This window comes from Martes martes (genome assembly GCF_963455335.1).
Source record: "Martes martes genome assembly, chromosome: 9".
In the NCBI taxonomy this organism is placed as follows: Eukaryota; Metazoa; Chordata; class Mammalia; order Carnivora; family Mustelidae; genus Martes; species Martes martes.
In genome coordinates this window covers 89,884,146-89,903,544 of record NC_137896.1, presented here as the reverse complement: position 1 = coordinate 89,903,544, position 19,399 = coordinate 89,884,146, and the positions used below count along the sequence as shown (strand labels likewise).

The 19,399-nt window shown below is 54.4% G+C and overlaps 1 protein-coding gene across 5 annotated transcripts in view; it reads left to right on the top strand.

Annotated features, from left to right (window-relative positions):
• Positions 1 to 18,738, top strand: part of DCTN1 (dynactin subunit 1) — a 29,880-nt gene extending 11,142 nt beyond the window's left edge. The window contains exons 2-31 of one of the 5 annotated variants that reach the window (XM_080812733.1): positions 1,514 to 1,759; positions 2,025 to 2,103; positions 2,304 to 2,338; positions 3,038 to 3,058; positions 5,444 to 5,461; positions 6,831 to 6,851; positions 8,097 to 8,288; positions 8,633 to 8,830; positions 8,962 to 9,166; positions 9,243 to 9,321; positions 9,445 to 9,604; positions 9,718 to 9,822; positions 9,999 to 10,190; positions 10,277 to 10,393; positions 10,640 to 10,792; positions 11,416 to 11,576; positions 11,683 to 11,851; positions 12,115 to 12,183; positions 12,424 to 12,486; positions 12,599 to 12,748; positions 12,911 to 13,072; positions 13,155 to 13,286; positions 13,516 to 13,641; positions 13,886 to 14,028; positions 14,323 to 14,489; positions 16,046 to 16,179; positions 16,294 to 16,486; positions 16,749 to 16,828; positions 17,367 to 17,456; positions 17,861 to 18,738. In XM_080812733.1, coding sequence (XP_080668859.1) covers positions 1,532 to 1,759; positions 2,025 to 2,103; positions 2,304 to 2,338; positions 3,038 to 3,058; positions 5,444 to 5,461; positions 6,831 to 6,851; positions 8,097 to 8,288; positions 8,633 to 8,830; positions 8,962 to 9,166; positions 9,243 to 9,321; positions 9,445 to 9,604; positions 9,718 to 9,822; positions 9,999 to 10,190; positions 10,277 to 10,393; positions 10,640 to 10,792; positions 11,416 to 11,576; positions 11,683 to 11,851; positions 12,115 to 12,183; positions 12,424 to 12,486; positions 12,599 to 12,748; positions 12,911 to 13,072; positions 13,155 to 13,286; positions 13,516 to 13,641; positions 13,886 to 14,028; positions 14,323 to 14,489; positions 16,046 to 16,179; positions 16,294 to 16,486; positions 16,749 to 16,828; positions 17,367 to 17,456; positions 17,861 to 17,998 — 3,780 coding nt within the window. In that variant the 5' untranslated portion in view covers positions 1,514 to 1,531 and the 3' untranslated portion in view covers positions 17,999 to 18,738. The remainder of the gene's footprint in view (positions 1 to 1,513; positions 1,760 to 2,024; positions 2,104 to 2,303; positions 2,339 to 3,037; positions 3,059 to 5,443; positions 5,462 to 6,830; positions 6,852 to 8,096; positions 8,289 to 8,632; positions 8,831 to 8,961; positions 9,167 to 9,242; positions 9,322 to 9,444; positions 9,605 to 9,717; positions 9,823 to 9,998; positions 10,191 to 10,276; positions 10,394 to 10,639; positions 10,793 to 11,415; positions 11,577 to 11,682; positions 11,852 to 12,114; positions 12,184 to 12,423; positions 12,487 to 12,598; positions 12,749 to 12,910; positions 13,073 to 13,154; positions 13,287 to 13,515; positions 13,642 to 13,885; positions 14,029 to 14,322; positions 14,490 to 16,045; positions 16,180 to 16,293; positions 16,487 to 16,748; positions 16,829 to 17,366; positions 17,457 to 17,860) is intronic. The other 4 variants (XM_080812735.1, XM_080812734.1, XM_080812736.1 and 1 more) reach the window with 4 other exon arrangements.
• Positions 18,739 to 19,399: the final 661 nt, after the last annotated feature.

Sequence of the window (19,399 nt, the reverse complement as noted above, 5' to 3'; positions counted from 1 at the left end):
GGACTGGCAAGGCCTGACCTTTGACTCTAACTGGACCTCTGTCTAGAGGTTCCTGAGGGGATTGGACTATGCTGGGGACTCTCGGTGGGGTTGGTGGGTTACAATGGCCTTACAGTGACGCCTTTCTTTAGAGCTGCTCTGTTGTTTGTCACTTGCTTTCTCTCTATTCTGGTTTAGATTGAATCTGTACGCACTATTGTGTCCACCTGGTTTCGAGAGGCTTATTAGGGTTGGGAGGTTGAGGGAGTCTCTTGAGTTTGGGGCTAGTCCTGATGTCACTGTCAGTTTTTTTTATTGTGAGATCTGTGAGAGCAACCCTGCTGTCCCAGGTGTGATTTGGGGTCCTGAAGCCCCTGGGAGCTATAGCCTTATCTTCCTGGATGAGCTCTTAGGGGAAGGGATTTGGGAAGTGACAGGCTCTGGCAGGGCTCCCTTCTGAAGCCAAGTGGGAGCATTGGAGGGAGCCCTGTGGAATCTTTAGAACCAGGGAGTCACTTTCTCATGCCTCATTCATCTCTTTGCTATAAGGCCTCTGGTTCATGGAGCTGTTGTTGCTAAAAATGGCTTAGGTGTGATTTTCTTCTAAACCATGGCCCTCTTTGGAAACCTAATTTCAGGTTGTGTCCTGTCATCACGGGTGTGTCAGAAGCTGAGAACTTCCGAAGGACAATGTTTAGTCTGTTTCTTTGCTTTGTTGATCCATGGGATGATAGCCACCCATTTGGACCACTGGGCAGAGTCTAGGGGACAGTGTAGGTCAGATCTGAGGTACCAGATTTACCTGGCCTTTGTTTTTCTTTTTATAGCAACATAATGTGGGGGAAGGATCTCTAGAGCTTGGGGTAGAGTTGTTAGGACAGGGCTCAGGCCAGGAGGAAGGGAACTAAATGGTTGAATGGGCTTCAGTGAGGCATCTAGGAATGTCATGGTGGGTGTGTGGATGGGGTGGGGGGAATCGGGTCTGGAAGGAGTGATGGTGACTTGAGGGCTGGAAGGAGGCACAGTTGTGTACCTTTGAAAGGGAGAGGCCTAAGAGAGCTGGTTGACCACAGGGAAGACAGATAGCAGTGGGAGTAGAATAGGATCCTGTGGGGTCACCCATGAGTCACCTGTCTTCTCAGCTTAGGCACCTGAGTCAGGGCACTGGGTTTTGGAGAGCCTGGTCTCAATCGAGTTATTCGCTTGAGCTTCATTCCCCTCCTTGGGGGCAGTACTCCTGAGACACTGACATTCACAGGTCTGTCATTGAATTCTGATTTGTTATAAAATTTAAATATAAACTCTTAAAAAAACGGTAGCAGATTTCAAAGGAGTTTGGAGAAGTGTTAGAACATCACCGGTACTTTTCAGAAGGGAATTTGGGACCCACTTCACCCTGAAAATGGGGTTCAGGGAAGTGACTTCTTGTCCTTTTTCAGTCCAGGATCCTGACTAAGGCCTTTCTGGTGCATTAGGCTGCTACCCTTGACCTGAGGCCTTTAACTGCATATGTTTGCACGTGTCTTTCTTTCAGACGCCCAGTGGCAGCAGAATGAGTGCAGAGGCAAGTGCCCGGCCTCTGCGAGTGGGCTCCCGTGTGGAGGTGATTGGAAAAGGCCACCGAGGCACTGTGGCCTATGTCGGAGCCACACTCTTTGCCACTGGCAAATGGGTCGGCGTGATCCTGGATGAAGCAAAGGGCAAGAATGATGGAACTGTCCAAGGCAGGAAGTACTTTACTTGTGATGAAGGGCATGGCATCTTTGTGCGTCAGTCCCAGGTACCTCTACCCTGTTTTGAGTGTGTGCGTGTGCACATGCTCTGTCACTTGTGCAGCTTTTGTGTGGGGCTCCCTTTTCCTGGGCATGAGTGTACATCTCTGGTTGAGAGAGTGGGAGGTAGCGGGGGAGGGAAGATTGGTGATCCATCCTTATGTCCATCCTTATGGAAGCTGCCCTGTACCCCAGGCTTGCTTGGGCCGTGGGGTGGGGGCAGATCACAGCCATCCTTGATTTGACTATATTGAGTCTGTTCTCTGGCTTCAGATCCAGGTATTTGAAGATGGAGCAGATACTACTTCCCCAGAGACACCGGATTCTTCTGCCTCAAAGGTCCTCAAAAGAGGTAACAGCCACTCAGTTAAGTTGCCTTCCCACATCTAGAAGTCCTCAGGACTTCTGCCCAGAATACAGGGCCACAGTGGTTCATGAGATTTTTCCATCACCACCATATTCCCTTGTTACATCTCTTCTACCCCACCACGATGGTCTCTGCTCCCACCCCTCTATACAAACACACAATTTATTTCTGCTTGCTTTCTACAGAGGGAGCGGACTCAACTGCAAAGACCAGCAAACTGGTGAGTGGTTGGGGATGGGAGTGGAGAGTAAGAGAGAGAAAGAGGGGAAGGAGAAAGAGGAGGGAGACCACTCCTAGGCAGGTAGAAATAGTAGGTGAGTAAACGGAGTTAAGCCTTCCTGTCTCCAACCTCCTTGAGAAGGAAGCTTTCTGGGTATGAGTTGCTGCTTTAGGGGTAGAATAAAGGTGGTAGCAGGGAAGAACTGTTAGGGCCCAGAAGTTTAGGGTCAAATGGGGCCAAGGCTAGGGGTGACAGGAAAGACAGGTCTGACCCTAGTAGTGCTATTGCCAGCTTCCTACCTTTTGGTACCCAAGACTGCCAGGATGTTAAAGGTCAGAGGGTAGGGGTAAGGTGAAAACAAGAAGAAGAAGGAGCTGTCCTGCTCACAAGTGAATGATAAGGAGCCCCACTGCTGCCTGTTTTAGGCTGTATGCAGAGGCCCTGTTCTAATTCTCCGCTGCTCTGCACAGGGTATGTGTGGTGGGGATTCAGACCCTCCAGCTTCTCTGGGTCGGGGTGTGGACATCCTGGAAGCTAATCCTTCAGGGATCTCACTTACCCAGGAGCTGGTAGTGACCTGACTCTCCCCTTTACCTGTCTGTACCTGAGTTGGTCTTAACACCTCCCCCAGGATGTCTGGCCAGGTAGCACACTGCGATATCTGTTCTCTAACTCTCCCCTTTCCTACTCCTCATGCAGCGGGGACTGAAGCCTAAGAAGGTGGTGTGTTTACTATTTGTGCCTGGGTGGGTGAGGGCCATGAGCCCCCTCCCCAGCTGTCCTGCATGTCCTTGGGCTGCTGCATGCATGTTTGTGTGACCTTGGGGCTGGGATGGCCAGAGGAAATGGTGGCCTTGGCTTTCAGGGTTCCTTTGAGGGATGCAAAGATATCAGGCTTAGTGTCCAGGCTCAGGTGGCACTCATTGGAGATGACCGCTGCACCTACTTGTCCCCCTCCCCACTGCCTTAGGACTTCTAGTTAGAGACTCCAGACATTCGACTGTAAATGTAAAGCAGTAGCATGGAGTAGGGCATTTACTGGGTTACACTCAGTTTCAGTCTGAGTTTGGGGGCAGTGGGAGGAAACACGGAGGTTGGGAGTGGAGAAAGTACCAAACAAGATGATTGGGCAAGGAGCAGGAGGCCAGGGAGCAGAGCACAGGAAGAACAGCCCTGAGTTAGAAGGCCTGAGAGTCCGTGTGTCTGTTTCTGGGTGGGCTCTAGCTGTGGATGCCCGCCCTCACTCTGCTCTGTCAGTCTTTCCCTACCTCTTCCTGCCTCTGGTGCTGCACTTGAGGCCCGCCTCCCACCCCTTGCGGCCTTCCATCAACCATCATTGTGTGGGGCTCAACTCTGCCACCCCCAGACTCTTTTTAAACTCTGAAGTCACTGCCGTGACCACTTCCTCTCACCAGCCCGTGTCTTGGGCCTGTGCCCAAGCTATCTCTGAGTTGCATGTGCCTGTCTGACCTGTATGTCCTGTGCCATATGTGTGGTTCTGTGACTTCCTTGTCGCCAGCTCTCTCAGGCCCTTTTGACCTGCATGAAGAGCTACTGGATTGGGCCAGTGGGTGGGGAGAGGAAAACATATTTTCCACTCCTGGTTGTTGATGGGTCCTCACTCTGGAGTCTTGTCATGGAAGAGACCACATTCTGGTGCTTGCCTTAAGGTCCTGGCTCGGGTGGGAGTGGGGATATAAGAAGGAAAATAATGCTGTAAAGGGTGCTGAGCCCATTACAAGGTTATAGAAACTTGGGCTTTTCCCTGGATTATTGTCTTCTGGTTGGGGCTCCCAGTCTTGCCTCAGGCCCCTGCATAGAGAAGAGCATTGACCTGCAGTCTGATATCCATGGAGGACTTCTCACCACAGGGGGACCTGACCCTGGGCAGGGCCTGAGCTGTGTCCGAAAGTGGGGGTTTTGGCATCTGCCTGGGGAAATGTGGCAAAGCCCAGCCTAGGCTGCCTTCCTTGCTCCTGTGCAAAGTGCCAGTCAAATAGTCAAGTCCCCAGCCAGGTCGTCATCTCCAGTGGTTCTTGCACAGCAGAACACCTAGTCCAGGGCCCTGCTCTCACCCCCCAGGGGGAACCGGGGGCTAGCACCAGAACAACAACAACAACAAAAGGAACTTTGAGGGGGAGGGCAGAAGAGAATCCAGATGTCTCTGCAAGGTGCCCAGTCCCTTCTGGAAGGTCTTTAGAGACAGGCTTTAACCTGCCTGTAACCAGGGGAGGTTTGGGAGAGGAGCGAAACAGTCATTATTAGAGCTGCTGCTGAGTGTTTCCTGGGGTTTCTTATTGTCATTGTATGCCCCTCAGAGCGAATGCTGTCACAGAAGGGGTATTCTGGGTGCCTGCGCCTCATGAGAGACCAACCGTAAGGGCGTTGTCGTGTGTATAAGAGACAAGTGGAGTTGATGGGGCTGTGGACAGAGGGGAGTGTCTGAGAGAGGCTGGTGGAGCAGTGAGGCTCTGTGCGCCTGCCCAGTCCTGTCTCAGCCCCAGAGAGTACCATTTCTGGGATGGTCCCTAGCCCAGTTTTTTGGAGCAGACTCTTGGGGATGGGGGTGGGAGGAGGGAAGGGGAGGGAGGAGTCAGAACGCGTTCTACAGAGGCAGAAGCAGGGCGGGTTCTGCGCAGGACTTTGTCCAGTCATGTGGAGGAGGAGGAGCCAGCAGAGCCCGGCAGTTGCTAGGAGACCAAGGAGCAGTGGCTCCACCCCCACGGATCAGAGGAGGGTGGGTGCATGACGTCAGGTGGAGCTGGTGCTGCGGCCACTGAGGCTGCCATCAGCCTTAGCTGGTGAACTGGGCCGGGCTCCTCTCCGGTGCCTGCCGGAGCCTGGCTGTCCTACTGCGCACCTGCGGGGGCTTCTGCGACTGAGCCACAGCCGTTTGCGGGCCGGGAAGCCGGCCTGCCGGGAAGCTGAGGCTGCATTGTTGGGATTTGATGCACTAATCTCCTGTCTCCGCCGCCTTTCCCTCTGTTCGGTCTCTTTCCCTCCCTCCCTTCGTCTGTCCTTCCTCTGTGTGTTTGTCCATCCTCCTCTGTCCCTCCTTCTCTTTCCTCTCCTGGCTTTCTTTGGTTTTCTGCAATGATGAGACAGGCACCGACAGCCCGAAAGGTACTCTTGCTTGCTCTGGTCCTGCTGCCGGGTTGCCAGGGCGATGGTGGCAGCAGGCTGCTGGGGTGGGGGTGGGGGCTGATCGACTTCATCTGTCTACCTGGTTGGGGGAGGAGGGTAGGGATGTGGAGGAGGAGGGAGAGGTGTGTGTCACTGCCATGGCCCACACCCTGGGCATTTGCTCCCTGCTTTGGGCTCTGACTGTGTGTTCTGGGCCTTGTACCCAGTGGCCTCACAGCCTTGGGCTTCAAGCAGGTTTTGCTGCAAACTGGCTCTGGGAGTTTCCTGTGAAAGGATGTGGGGAAGCAGGTCTCGGTGTCTCCATGCCTCTAGCAGGCCTGCCTCACCCTTATCCTTTGCTAGGATGCCTCTTGGTTGTACTCTCGGCATCCCTTCTCCACCAGGGTTTGTATTAAAGGGCTTTTCCAGAGTGGGATGGGGAACCTAGAATAGTTTTTGACCCACAACTATGGAGGCTCAGCTCAGGGTAGGAGGGGTGGGGTTTGGTCTCCTTAGACTCAGTGTCTCCTAGAGGTAGGGTCCAATCCAAATCTGTTTTTGCTATTTTGTTGTAAGATACTGGGTAGCAGGAATACAATTTGGAATTTGGGATTAATCTCTTTTGGTTTAGGGCACTAGTTTCTCTATGCTGCTGCCTACCCCCACGTCCTTTCTTGCAGCTGGGTGGGGTTACTTTGCTGAGCTCTGGGTTCTGGTTAATGCAGTATTCATGGTCCTGACACCTGAGCCCTTTGCCCTAGGGATGGGGACTGCTGCAGGATGTGGTCCTGGGGGAGGTGAAGACAGCAGCGCTGTTTTGCCTAAGGGGCCTGAGCACCCCCCTGCTGGGGTCATATCACTCACTTCTGGGCTTCTAGCATCACTCTGGTCACATGGTATTTCTAGGGGGTCTTCTGTGCAGTCTGGCAGTTGAAGGAAGGGGCTGACCTGGGAAAGTCCTTGGCAGTGGTGGGTGGGCGGGGCCTCTGGCTCTGGGCTGGAGTGCTAGAAGGACGGTCTCTGGGGACCTCCACCAGCTGCTGCCTTTGGTCTCCTGTGGCTCAGGCTAGAAGATGGGGATTTCTGGGATTTTCAGGGTATTTGAAGGGGTGAGGTCTGCAAGGGTTGGGCATAAGTGGGGCAAGGAGCCAATGGAGAATAGGATTCTGAGGTCCTGGAGTAGAAACAAGGTGATTCACTGGAGGGAGAAGGGGATGGGGTGAGGATGGGAGTGGGGAGGCAACTAACTGTAATCCCATTCCTGGTACTTCTTCTGCTCTCATTGCTGTCCTTTCTGCTGTCTGTCTTTCTGCCATTATCCTTTCTTTCCTGACTCCTCCTCCTCCTCTGGCTCCTGTTGCCTGTCCAGACCACAACTCGGCGGCCCAAGGTGAGAAAAAAAAAAGGCCTCTGTACATGCCACTGCTGAGTGTAGACTCACATTTCAGGCATGTGCTTGTGTGTGGGCATGTGTGTGAACAAGTTAAAGGTGGTCGCAGTGCATCCTGGGTTCTCTTTTTTGGAGGAGTAAGGGGACTTAGGGTGGTGACAGGCCTCTCCTGGGAAAATGACTTCTGACTCTTAGGAGGTTATCTGAGCCAGTAGCCTGACTGCAGAAGGGAAATGAGAGTGGTTGTGGTCAGTCAGGGCTGGCTTTCTTGAAGAAGGGCATTTTGACTAGTTTTTTGGTGTGTGAGTAGGGGTAGAAGTTAGAAGAAAGGTGAAGAAGAACTTGTCAGTGTCAGGGGATAAGGACCTGGGGTTATCTGTGGGTAGCATATGAACTCTGAGTGTCAGCCCATCAGGAGAACTTCAGGGCTCAGTACTGCAAGAGAGAGCACTGGGCAGGCCTGTCTGCTACAGGGCCTGGGGCTCCAGGGAGCTCTGCCCCAGCCCCATGGGGCCCTGGGTAAATGTTGCCTGGTTAGAGCCCCTTTGTCTTGTGGGAGGGAGATGACAGAACGTTGGCCCTACTGACCATGTTTCAGAGGGGAGCCTAGGAGTACAACTTCCACTCTGGCCCTTTTACCTGAAGGGTCCCCTAAAGTAGACCAAGGGAGGGAGAATCACCTCAACTCCCAAAGAGTGGCATATAGATCTTGGTACCCCCACTTTTAGCCCAGCCTTCTCTGGGAATATGAAAGTTAGAGAACAAACTCCAATTTGTTCTTTTGCTCTGGGAATGACATTGAGGCACTTTTTCTTCCTGGGGGAGGAGGGTACAGGCCCAGAACAACAGTAGAACTGGGAGTATTAAGAAATTGCTATAATGATCACAACTGGGTCACAGAGGGGAGGACTGGGGAGTAAGGGATTCTGCTCTAAGGGGGTAGTGCCAGAACTGGGAGGAATGTGGAGTCAGTGCCAAGGGAGAAGCATTATAATCTTATGTCTTCAATCACTTCCTCCCTCTCTCCTCTGCCCGCCTCCTGCCTCCCCCGTCCTTTGTCACTATCTCTGACTCTGTGTCATTTTTCCTCTCCCCTTCACTCTGCTTCTCTGTTCTCACTGTGCTTTGATACTCTCTCACTGCCTTTTTCCTTCTCTGTCTCCTTCCCTTGGCGGATTCTCATATTCTTTCTCACTGCCCCCCACCCCGTTCTTTTTCTGGCTTGCCCCTGCCCTCTCTGAATAGCCCACCCGCCCGGCCAGTACTGGGGTGGCTGGGGCCAGTAGCTCCCTGGGCCCCTCTGGCTCAGCATCAGCAGGTGAGCTGAGCAGCAGTGAGCCCAGCACCCCGGCTCAGACGCCGCTGGCGGCACCCATCATCCCCACGCCGGCTCTCACCTCTCCTGGAGCAGCACCTCCACTACCTTCCCCCTCCAAGGTAAGGACTGGGGTTGGAGTGAAGAAGAACTAAGACATGGAGGGCCTGTGACCCTAGGCAGGATCTTAGAAATTTTCCAGAGGTGGGGGAGACCCAGAATTTGGGTCCAAAGGGTGGGGACACAGCATATGGTTCTGCCATTGACTCAGCTACCTTTTCTTTTCTGCCCTTTTCCACACTTTTCCCTTCTGGACCCTCCTTTCTCAGATGTTTGTAGGCCACTTTTGCTTTTGACCCTGGGGCTGGAAAGATGTTTACGTACATTCCTGTGCTTTTGCTCCAGCTCAGCCTTGGTGGGGAGAAGGGGGAAGCTGTGTACCTACTGAGGGGTCTCTCCTTTGCAGGAGGAGGAGGGGCTGAGAGCCCAGGTGCGGGACCTGGAGGAGAAACTGGAGACCCTGCGGTTGAAACGGGCAGAAGACAAGGCAAAACTAAAAGAGCTAGAGAAACATAAGATCCAGCTGGAGCAGGTGCAAGAATGGAAGAGCAAGATGCAGGAGCAGCAGGCAGACCTGCAGCGACGCCTCAAGGAGGCGCGGAAGGTGGGACTTGGGGGGAGCTTGGGACCAAAGCCAGTGCACCGGACAGTAGGCTGGAACCTGGAATATCCCGTGAGAAAGGGTACGTGAGGTGTCCCTCACTGGTACTCCCACCAAACTCCACCCCTCCTCAGGAAGCCAAGGAGGCCCTGGAGGCAAAGGAACGCTACATGGAGGAGATGGCTGATACTGCCGATGCCATCGAAATGGCCACTCTGGACAAGGAGATGGCCGAAGAGCGGGCCGAGTCCCTGCAGCAGGAGGTGGAGGCATTGAAGGAACGTGTGGATGAGCTCACCACTGACTTAGAGATCCTCAAAGCTGAGATAGAAGAGAAGGGTAAGGGGCCAGGAGCTGATGGGGGCCAGATGGTGGGGTTGGAACCATGTCTGAGAGTGTTGATGATCTTCCCCAGGCTCAGATGGGGCAGCGTCCAGTTATCAGCTAAAGCAGCTCGAGGAGCAGAACGCCCGCCTGAAGGACGCCCTGGTGAGGTAGGGTCCCCGCCCTGCTTGGCTCCAGGCTCACTCTCCTTTCTCTAGATGCACTAGAGAGTGCCCATGGCCAGTGACTCGGACACAGCGCTTCCTCCCTTCTCCCTCTCTGCTTCTCCACAGGATGCGGGATCTTTCTTCCTCCGAGAAGCAAGAGCATGTGAAACTCCAGAAGCTCATGGAGAAGAAGAACCAAGAGCTGGAGGTTGTGAGGCAGCAGCGGGAGCGTCTGCAGGAGGAGCTGAGCCAGGCAGAGAGCACCATCGATGAGCTCAAGGAGCAGGTCTGGGGAGCCCAGGCCCTCACCCAGGGGACCTCTCTCTTCAAAGGCCAGTGCCTTCTCTTTCTAGGTGCCTTTCAGCAGCTCTTTCCCTCTGTTCCCTCCTTGTAACACAGGTGGATGCTGCTCTGGGTGCCGAGGAGATGGTGGAGATGCTAACAGACCGGAACCTGAATCTAGAAGAGAAAGTACGAGAGTTGAGAGAGACCGTGGGGGACTTGGTAAGAGAATAGACCCCTGACTTCCCGCCCAGGTAAAGGGTATTTGGAAGGCACTTGCTGGAAGAGGGACCGATATGACCTCTGACCTTTGAGCAGGCTGTGTGGTGAGTGGCCCACCCTGACCTGCTACCCTGACTCTGCCTTTCCTTTGCCCCTACTGCCTTGTGGCCTCCCAGGAAGCAATGAATGAGATGAACGATGAGCTGCAGGAAAACGCACGCGAGACAGAGCTGGAACTGCGGGAGCAGCTGGACATGGCAGGCGCGCGGGTCCGGGAGGCCCAGAAGCGTGTGGAGGCAGCCCAGGAGACGGTCGCAGACTACCAGCAAACCATAAAGAAGTACCGCCAGCTGACCGCCCACCTTCAGGTGCCTGTGTACCCCCTGTTGTCCACCCACAATCACCCCGGGTTCCCTTGTGACCCAGCTGTGCCTCATTGTCTCTCTTCTCCTAGGATGTGAATCGGGAACTGACAAACCAGCAAGAAGCATCTGTGGAGAGGCAGCAGCAGCCACCCCCAGAGACTTTTGACTTCAAAATCAAGTTTGCTGAGACTAAGGCTCATGCCAAGGTCAGGGGAGTGGATAGGCCAGAGAGTGGGGAGTGTTGGGGCATCCAGACTGGCTGTGGCTGTAGGCTGATCTGCTGTGGGGTTCTGGACTTCACGTGGCTGGAGGGGGGGATGCTTTGCATGGTGGTCTGGAAGACTCCTCGCTAGGGCTTGTCCCAGAAGCAGGGGGCCTGGTGGAATGAGGCGTGATAGTTCCGAGGTTCTCTCCAGCCTGGCTGAGAGCCCACCTTCCTGTCCACCTCACAGGCAATTGAGATGGAATTGAGGCAGATGGAGGTGGCCCAGGCCAACCGGCACATGTCCCTGCTGACGGCCTTCATGCCTGACAGCTTCCTTCGGCCGGGTGGGGACCACGACTGCGTCCTGGTGCTGCTGCTCATGCCTCGTCTCATTTGCAAGGTATGGCTGGTCAGTCTAATCACTTGCTGTGTAGCAGGCCCAGAGGATGCCGAGTGAAGATAGCGGTCGGCGTCCCTGCTCACAGAGTTTATCTTGTGGTGGAGGAATGCAGTTGGCCAAGTCGCAGATGCATGCATATTACAGACGCTGGGTTGTGAAGGGCAGGTGGCTTCTCTGAGACAGCACTGCTGGGGCTCTGATTTAGGTGGAAGGGTGGCACCAAAGGAAGAACATTGGAACTGAGACCCGGAAGGTAATTAGGAGCTAGTGTGGGGGATGACCGTCAGGATAGGATTCAGGTGAAAGGATAGTGGGTGCAGTAGCTTTAAGGCAGGAAAGAGCTTAGTCCCACTGGTTCACTACCCTTTCATCTCCACATCCCAAATCCTCACAACCGCCAGTAATCACATCATTATCCTTTCCCTCGGTGAGACTCCTTTGCCCACCTAAGAGCTGTTTCTGCTTTCCTTCTCCACATGTGTCCATGCGTCGTCCCCCCTACCCCCACCCTCCCGCCTAGTTGCTCAGTTTTGTGTCCTGTGTTCCTGAGTCTGTTCTGTGTTCCTGAGTCTGTTCTCCATCCTCTGCTCTGAGTCCCAGGTCCCTGGTGCTTCTTCCCATAGGCAGAGCTGATCCGGAAGCAGGCCCAGGAAAAGTTTGAACTAAGCGAAAACTGTTCAGAGCGGCCTGGGCTCCGAGGAGCTGCAGGGGAGCAGCTGAGCTTTGCTGCTGGGCTGGTGTACTCGCTGAGTCTGTTGCAGGCCACGCTCCACCGCTATGAGCAGTAAGTGACCCCCCAGCCCCTGCCCCGGGACCACAGGGCCAAGATTGGATGGAACTGAGAGTTCCTGGCAGGTCTTGGCCTCAGAGGACCCTTTTCTGGTCTCCAGTGCCCTCTCTCAGTGCAACGTGGATGTGTATAAGAAGGTTGGCAGCCTCTACCCTGAGATGAGTGCCCATGAGCGCTCCTTGGATTTCCTCATTGAGCTATTACACAAGGATCAACTGGATGAGACTGTCAACGTAGAGCCTCTCACCAAGGCCATCAAGTACTACCAGGTCTGGGGCGAGAATTCAGGCTTGGCACAGCAGGGAGGGAAGGTTTCTTCTGCTGAGGCTGTTGCCAGTGTGGCCAAGGCTGTATGTCCTAGGCTGGCTGCTTAAGGCTTGGCTTTCTCCTAAACGCACTTGCCCAAGGATGCAGCTCCTTGGGGTCTCAGATTTTCTTATACCTCTGGAGTCCTGTGGTGACTGGGGCAGTCTGGGAAGAATTCGCCATCCTTCCAAGGTCTGAAAGCGGTCTGTTTGTCATTTCTCCTCAGCATCTGTATAGTATCCATCTTGCTGAACAGCCCGAGGACAGTACCATGCAGCTGGCTGACCACATTAAGGTGAGGTGTCTGGGCCAGTGCTTGAACCCTCTGTAGAGGTCAAGAGGTCAGCAGTGGGGGACATCAGGTCAAGAGACCTGGCCCTTAGGTGTCAGGTGTCCCATAAGACTGGAACAGTCAGATCAGGGAAGCCAGAGAACCAACATCTTTGTTGGTGGAGAGGAGAGACTTGTTAGAAATAGCGATGGGGCTGAAGGGCTCCTGTTGGGGGCTGACAACCACACGCGTCTGTCCTTACAGTTCACCCAGAGTGCCCTGGACTGCATGAGCGTGGAGGTGGGACGGCTGCGTGCCTTCTTGCAGGTGAGAGCACAGCCAGATCTTTTTCACTTCCTTTTCTTTATTAGTCCCCACCTGCTCACCTCCAGCCCTAATGCTGCCTTGGTTCCCTGTCTACTTCCTGTTCCCTGAGTAGGGTGGCCAGGAGGCTTCAGATATTGCCCTTCTGCTCCGGGACCTGGAGACATCGTGCAGTGACATCCGCCAGTTCTGCAAGAAGATCCGAAGGCGAATGCCAGGGACAGATGCTCCTGGGATTCCAGCTGCACTGGCCTTTGGAGCACAGGTTTAGGGCAGCGAAGGGGGAAGGAAAGGAAGCTGAGTAGAAGCAGGAGGGGCCTAGAGTGTTGAGGTCTGCATCTGGTCAGGGAACAAGAATGGTCTTGAGGTAGCTGGGAGCTCTGGCGCGGGACCTGGGGTGGGCTCCTGACTCTGAACTGTCGCACAGGTGTCGGACACACTCCTAGACTGCAGGAAACACTTGACGTGGGTGGTGGCCGTGCTGCAGGAGGTGGCAGCTGCTGCCGCCCAGCTCATTGCCCCACTCGCAGAGAATGAGGGACTGCCTGTGGCTGCGCTGGAGGAGCTGGCTTTCAAAGCGAGCGAGCAGGTGGGCCTGGATGGCTGGACAGAGGTGGTGCCAAAGTCCTGGGGCCAGTATGGGATTTTCACTGCTGCCCTTGCTCCTGCAGATCTATGGGACCCCCTCTAGCAGCCCCTATGAGTGTCTGCGCCAGTCGAGCAACATCCTCATCAGTACCATGAACAAACTGGCCACAGCCATGCAGGAGGGCGAGTATGATGCAGAGCGGCCCCCCAGCAAGGTGGGTAGGGAGCTCTTTGGAGGTGCTCGAGGACCCCAGACCCTAGGACCCCTCGAGGACTTACAGAGTTGCTGCTGGTGTGGGAGGGCTGGGAGGTGGGAGAAGGGAATCTGGAGAATACCACCCTGCTTGGAAGGCAAGGCTTTCCCTATGCCCAGCTCTCTCTGGAAGGAGCACATTGGTGACCTCCTCTCCCCATTTCTGCCTTCTGCTCCCACCTGACCCCTAGCCTCCCCCAGTTGAGCTGAGGGCTGCAGCCCTTCGTGCAGAAATCACCGATGCTGAAGGCCTGGGCTTGAAGCTTGAAGATCGAGAGACAGTTATCAAGGAGTTGAAGAAGTCATTGAAAATCAAGGTGAGGGTGGAGGGTAGGCTCGGGATCTGCGGGGCCAGGAAATACTGCTGAAGTATAGGACAGCTTTGAGTGTTAGGGATCTCCTGGGACTGAAACTGGTTGGGGGTTGAGGGGAGAAGTGGCACCTGTGATCAGTGTGGGGGAGCACCTATGGGCTCTTTGGAGCTTCTGGTTCGTGGTCTGTCCCAGGTCCCTGGGGCCCATGAGAGGATGTAAGGGAACTAGACACTCTGTCCTTGTCCAGGGGGAGGAGCTGAGTGAGGCCAATGTGCGGCTAAGTCTCCTGGAGAAGAAGCTGGATAGTGCTGCCAAGGATGCAGACGAGCGCATCGAGAAAGTCCAGACTCGGCTGGAGGAGACGCAGGCACTGCTGCGGAAGAAGGAGAAGTCAGGCACCTTCTCTGCGTCTCTGCTTGTTCCACTCCTTCCTGCCAGCCGCTCTCCCTCCTAACCCGCAACCCCCACCCCCTGTCCCCAGGCCCTCTCCGAGTGAGACTCTCCTCAGGGGAACAGATACCATTTTCCTTCCCCACTGCCAACCCCGTTGTGTCATCCCAGTTGGAGCATGTGCTGCTCCTGGCTCCTCACCAGCAGGGCTACTCTGAGGCCCTGTCAGGACTGAGAAGTGGGGCTGGTGCTCTGGGGAAGGGACACTGCCCAAGCCCAGATTCTCATCCACAGGGAGTTTGAAGAAACGATGGATGCACTCCAGGCTGACATTGACCAGCTAGAGGCAGAGAAGGCAGAGTTAAAGCAGCGGCTGAACAGCCAGTCGAAGCGCACGATCGAGGGGCTCCGGGGGCCCCCTCCCTCGGGTATTGCTACCCTGGTCTCTGGCATTGCTGGTGGTGAGTGCAGTGGGAGAGGCAGCGTTAGCCCAGAGGAGATTGAATGGCTTCCCTCCTGTCCTTGGCCTCAGTTTGATTTCTCACCCCCTCTTCCTGGATGTTCACCCAGGAATATGTTTGCCCGGTTTTGCTCTGTGAAAGCTTTTTACCAAGTTTTTACTTCTCCTGAAGATAATGCGCAAAGTCTCCCTTATCAAGGTGGGGCATTACCAGCTTGTCAGCGGAGCCCAGAATTACGATTACAGTTAGACTCTAGCAGATGTCCCTTTTGGGTCTGGTCTTTCTGTGCCAGCCCAATATCCCAGACAGTCATCAGCCTGCAGCAGATTAGGCTAATTTTGCTGCTGTACCCAGCCACGCCTGATGTCTTATCTTGATTGCTCTTCTGCTTGCACTTTGTATTTCTCTCTACTGAGTTCACGTGCCTTTATCCTGTGGTATGGCTGTCTTTTCCATTGCTGAGTTCTCCCAGTTCCACTTGGGACTTGTATTCTGACCTCTCTCTGGTCTCTAGTATGGTCAGGGCTCTTTACCTGGAGTTTTTCTGGTTCTGAAGCCCAGTCTCCCTAGTTTTCCAGGACCAAGGGGGTATCCACTGCTGTGCTGGTTCTCATCTACCCTTTCAGTTTTTCAGTTTCTTTCTTACTTCCAGAAGACAGGCTCCTCAGGATCTTTAGAGCTCCCCTGCTATGCCTGTCTTGTCAGTTGGCCTTCCCTAGGTTCTTGTTCTCATCAAAGCCCCCCTCACTGGTGCCTCTTGTTCTTGGGAGGTGACCGAGGACTTGTTGGCCTTGGACTTGTGTGGTGTAGTTGGCTCCTATTCCTTGGGCAAGGGGTCTCCAGAGTTACCACATTGTGTTGTTGTAGCACAGGCTCTCTAAACCGATACTGGTTCTGATTCACAAAATTTCCCACTAAAAAAGAGCATCTTTCGCCCCAGAATAATGGGGAACCCAAGGAACAGGGAATGCAGCTGTACCCTCAACTTCAGCTTTGCTGCTGCGAAACAGTATGGGTGCAGACATTTTGGGGTCTCGGGACCAATCCCTCTGCCCTTCTTAGAGATGGAATGTGAGGCAGGGAGCAGGAACGCCTCCTGCCCCAAGTGCTCCCTCCAGTGCGCGCCCCCACTGCCGCTCTTCCTCACGCTTCGCCCCTCTTTCACACATACTTGGTCTTCCTACAGGCGCAGAGAGCAGGGGCAGGTTCTTGTCGGAGGGGGAGTAAGGGTTAGGAACAAGTTTTCCTGTAGATTGTGTCCAGGATTCCTCTGGTGTGGCCCCTTAATCCCAAGTCCTCTAACTCATCTCTCCTCTCTTCCTGCTCCCCCATGGGCTATCCTGAGCACAGAAGAACAGCAGCGAGGTAGAGAGCCTCCCTGGCGCGGGGTTGCCAGGGCTGTGGGAAGTGGGTCTGGGGGAGCAGGGTAAGACTCCCCCCTTGGGAGCAACCAGGACTGGAGGTGGGAGTGGATAATGAAAGGGGATGAGCAGGGATGGTGCCCATCTTCCACCCTCTCCGCTTGGGGCTGATGACATTCGTCTTTGTACATGCAGGAGGTGCCCCTGGGCAGGCTCCAGGATCTGTGCCAGGCCCTGGGCTGGTGAAGGACTCACCACTGCTGCTTCAGCAGATCTCTGCCATGAGGCTGCACATCTCCCAGCTCCAGCATGAGAACAGCATCCTGAAGGTGAGGGGGTCACAGGAATGACTGGGGTGCAGATGGAGTCCACCTGCCCCATTGATGATAGATGGCAGGACCTTCTGTTGCCTCTTACCACCATTCCTCTTCTTCCCCCCACAGGGAGCCCAGATGAAGGCATCTTTAGCAGCCCTACCCCCTCTGCATGTGGCAAAGCTCTCCCCCTCACCTCACGAGGGCCCTGACAGTGAACTAGCAGCTGGTGCGCTGTATCGTAAGACCAGCCAGCTGTTGGAGACGTTGAATCAACTGAGCACACACACCCACGTAGTAGATATCACTCGTTCCAGTCCTGGTATGGACCCATCAACCCATGAAATGAGTAACATACCCCCCTCCCTTTGCCCCAAAGCTGTAACCCCTACCCAGGCATGTGCCATATGGTAGAGCCTCTTCCTAGCATTGCATTCTGGCGTCAGTGTTCGGTTTGCTTGATTCATCCATTCTCTTACGAACCTGCTCCATGAGAGGGTCTACTGTCGGCACTCCTGACCCTTCATCCGGGACACCTGGCCTCCTGGGCCTTGATGGGCCTCACTAGCCTTCCTTCCTCACAGCTGCCAAGAGCCCGTCCGCCCAGCTCCTGGAGCAGGTGGCTCAGCTCAAATCCTTAAGTGACACCATCGAGAAACTCAAGGTTAGCTCAGACCCTACTCTTCCTCGGTCTGCAGAGTTTGCTTCATAACATTCCCTGCTGGAGCCCTTAGTACATTTGTTTCCTTGGGCACTCTCAGAGTTCCTCTGGGCCCAGCCCTGTGCTAGACAGCATACTGGGGAGGAGGTGGAGGGCAAGGCAGGGTTCCTGTCTCAGAAGCTCACTGTCTTGGTGCAAACAGAAGACAGATTCTCATCAACAAATTGGGTTGAGCTAGGATCATCTTTAGAGAGCGGGGTTCGGGTGCAGATTCTTTAGTGCTGAGTTCACAGCGGAGTAGAATGGTTGGGGGTGGCTTCCCAGAGGCTGTAGAGTCTGAGTCAGGCTTTAAAGGATAAAGTGTCTGTAAAGTAAGGATGTTGGATAGGGATGGAGTTGGAGGTGAGAGCAAAAGTATGGTGACAGGACCGGGTCCCTGCTCCTCCTGATCCTGGCATCCCTGTGAAACCAGGGAGATTCTGGGCTAGCCTGAGCAGGGGGTGTTGTTGCTTAAATGAATCCTTGTTTTCCTCCTTGCCAGGATGAGGTCCTTAAGGAGACCGTATCTCAACGCCCTGGAGCCACAGTCCCCACTGACTTTGCCATCTTCCCTTCGTCAGCCTTCCTTAGGGTAAGAGGGAGAATGAGGAGAATTGAGGCCTCAGGTGGGTCCTTCCCTCTTCTCCAGAATATGAAGCAGCCTTTGGGGGCTCAGGTCCAACAACTGCACATCCTGAGTTAACTGGCCAATTCTTACTCATAAGCAACTCAGATGTGCTTGCAGTGCTTCCAGAAATCCCAGTATTTTAGCAGTTGAACATCTTCTATGACTTTTGACACCTGGAGAGGCTCAGAACTCTCTTGACAGACTCTCTACCCCAATTCTGATTTGGAATATGTGGTCACCATAGACTAGGAGCCCCAAAGTCTGTCTCATGGGGGCTGCCTTTGTCCCAGTGCTCAGAGTCCCTGTCAGTGGCACACAGCTCAGGTGAACCTCTGACTTGGGGACCTCTTCCCCTTGCCAACTCCCAGGCCAAGGAGGAGCAGCAAGACGACACGGTCTACATGGGCAAAGTGACCTTCTCGTGCGCAGCTGGCCTTGGACAGCGACACCGGCTGGTGCTGACCCAGGAGCAGCTGCACCAGCTTCATGGTCGCCTCATCTCCTAAGTGCTCCTTCCACCCCATGCACTTCTACCCTCCGCCCTCCTGGTGCCACTCCGCCTGACGCACAGCCGCCTCAGCTAGTCCCCATTGTAGAACTGTGCACAGCTGTTCCTGCCCTGTTCAGCTTTATTTCCACCTGTCAGAGCCCCACCCCTGCCCCTTGACTTGGGTTCCCCTATTTCCATTCCTTGGCCTCTGCCAGCATTTGCTGTTCAGCTGCTCCCTCCTTCCTGAGGGGCCTCAGGGCATGTGGGGGGTAGGCTGAGACCCCACCACCAAAGGTTCAGTGAGGTCCCCCTGATAGAGGACTTCACCCCTTGATTAAAGCAACTTCTGCTTCAGTGCTTTCTGTGTGGTGTTGGCAGTGGGACTTGGGCCTTTTGGTTCAGAGCAGGAGTGGAGGAGAAGGGATGCTGAGGAGGCTTTGGCTGTGCCAGATTTGAGGGTCCCTCTCTGTAGAGACCAGTGGAACGGCATGCCCCTAACACTCATGTGCACTGAGTTACTGTGAACAAGGGGAAAAGGGCTAGACCAGGGACTTGGCACCCAAGTTCTTTATGGAGTGAGGGGAGATAGGACTTAGGGTCAGCCACCCTACCTCCATGCATCTGTCAGCCGGTTCCCACTCACGTAAGAGGGACCTTTCCAGAATGCAAACTGGGCCATGTTATTCCCTGCTTTAAATCCTGAAATGGTTCTTCCAGCTAAAATTTCTAATTTAAATAAAATCCTTAAGTCATTTCTCTAAGTATCTAGAGATACTTTAAATTCACTAGAAGTGCACACAAGGCCATCTGTGTTCTGGGTCTTGCCCACCTCTCCAGCCTCTCACGGGGCTACTCGTCCACGTGTGCCTTGTGGTCTTCCCTTAGCGAATCCCTGCAGTTGCTTTGGCGCCCTGTGCTCTCTCAGGGCTCCTTTCCGCTGCCCAGAATGCCAGCCACCTCCTGCCCTCTGCTCCCCCTGCGTGCCCCACCCTTCCTCAGCTGACATCCTGTTCATTTATTAAGACAGCCCTGGGCTTTGCCGCCTTAGGAATCTCCAATTCCTGTGGCCTCTTGGGTGCTCCCGTACTGGAGGGAGTAGAGAATGCGAACGTTTTTTCCAGGTGTGCTTGGATTTAGTGGCTTTGTTCTTTGACAGGGTTTCTAACCTTTGGTTTGCTTTCTCAATGGCAGAATGGGAAGAGTGATGCCTCCCAGGGTTGCCATGAAGGCTAAAAGAGAGAACGCGTGCTGGCTTCCAGCACCGTGGCCCGTGCCTGGCGGGCCTGCTTCTCTTCCCAGTGCCTGCACCCACAATACTGCTTCATACCGGGAAGCATCTCTTGTCATTGCAGTCATCAGTTAACCCTTCGGTTACCCACTGTATACAGCATGAGAGTTCCTAAAGGTTGTCTTTTAT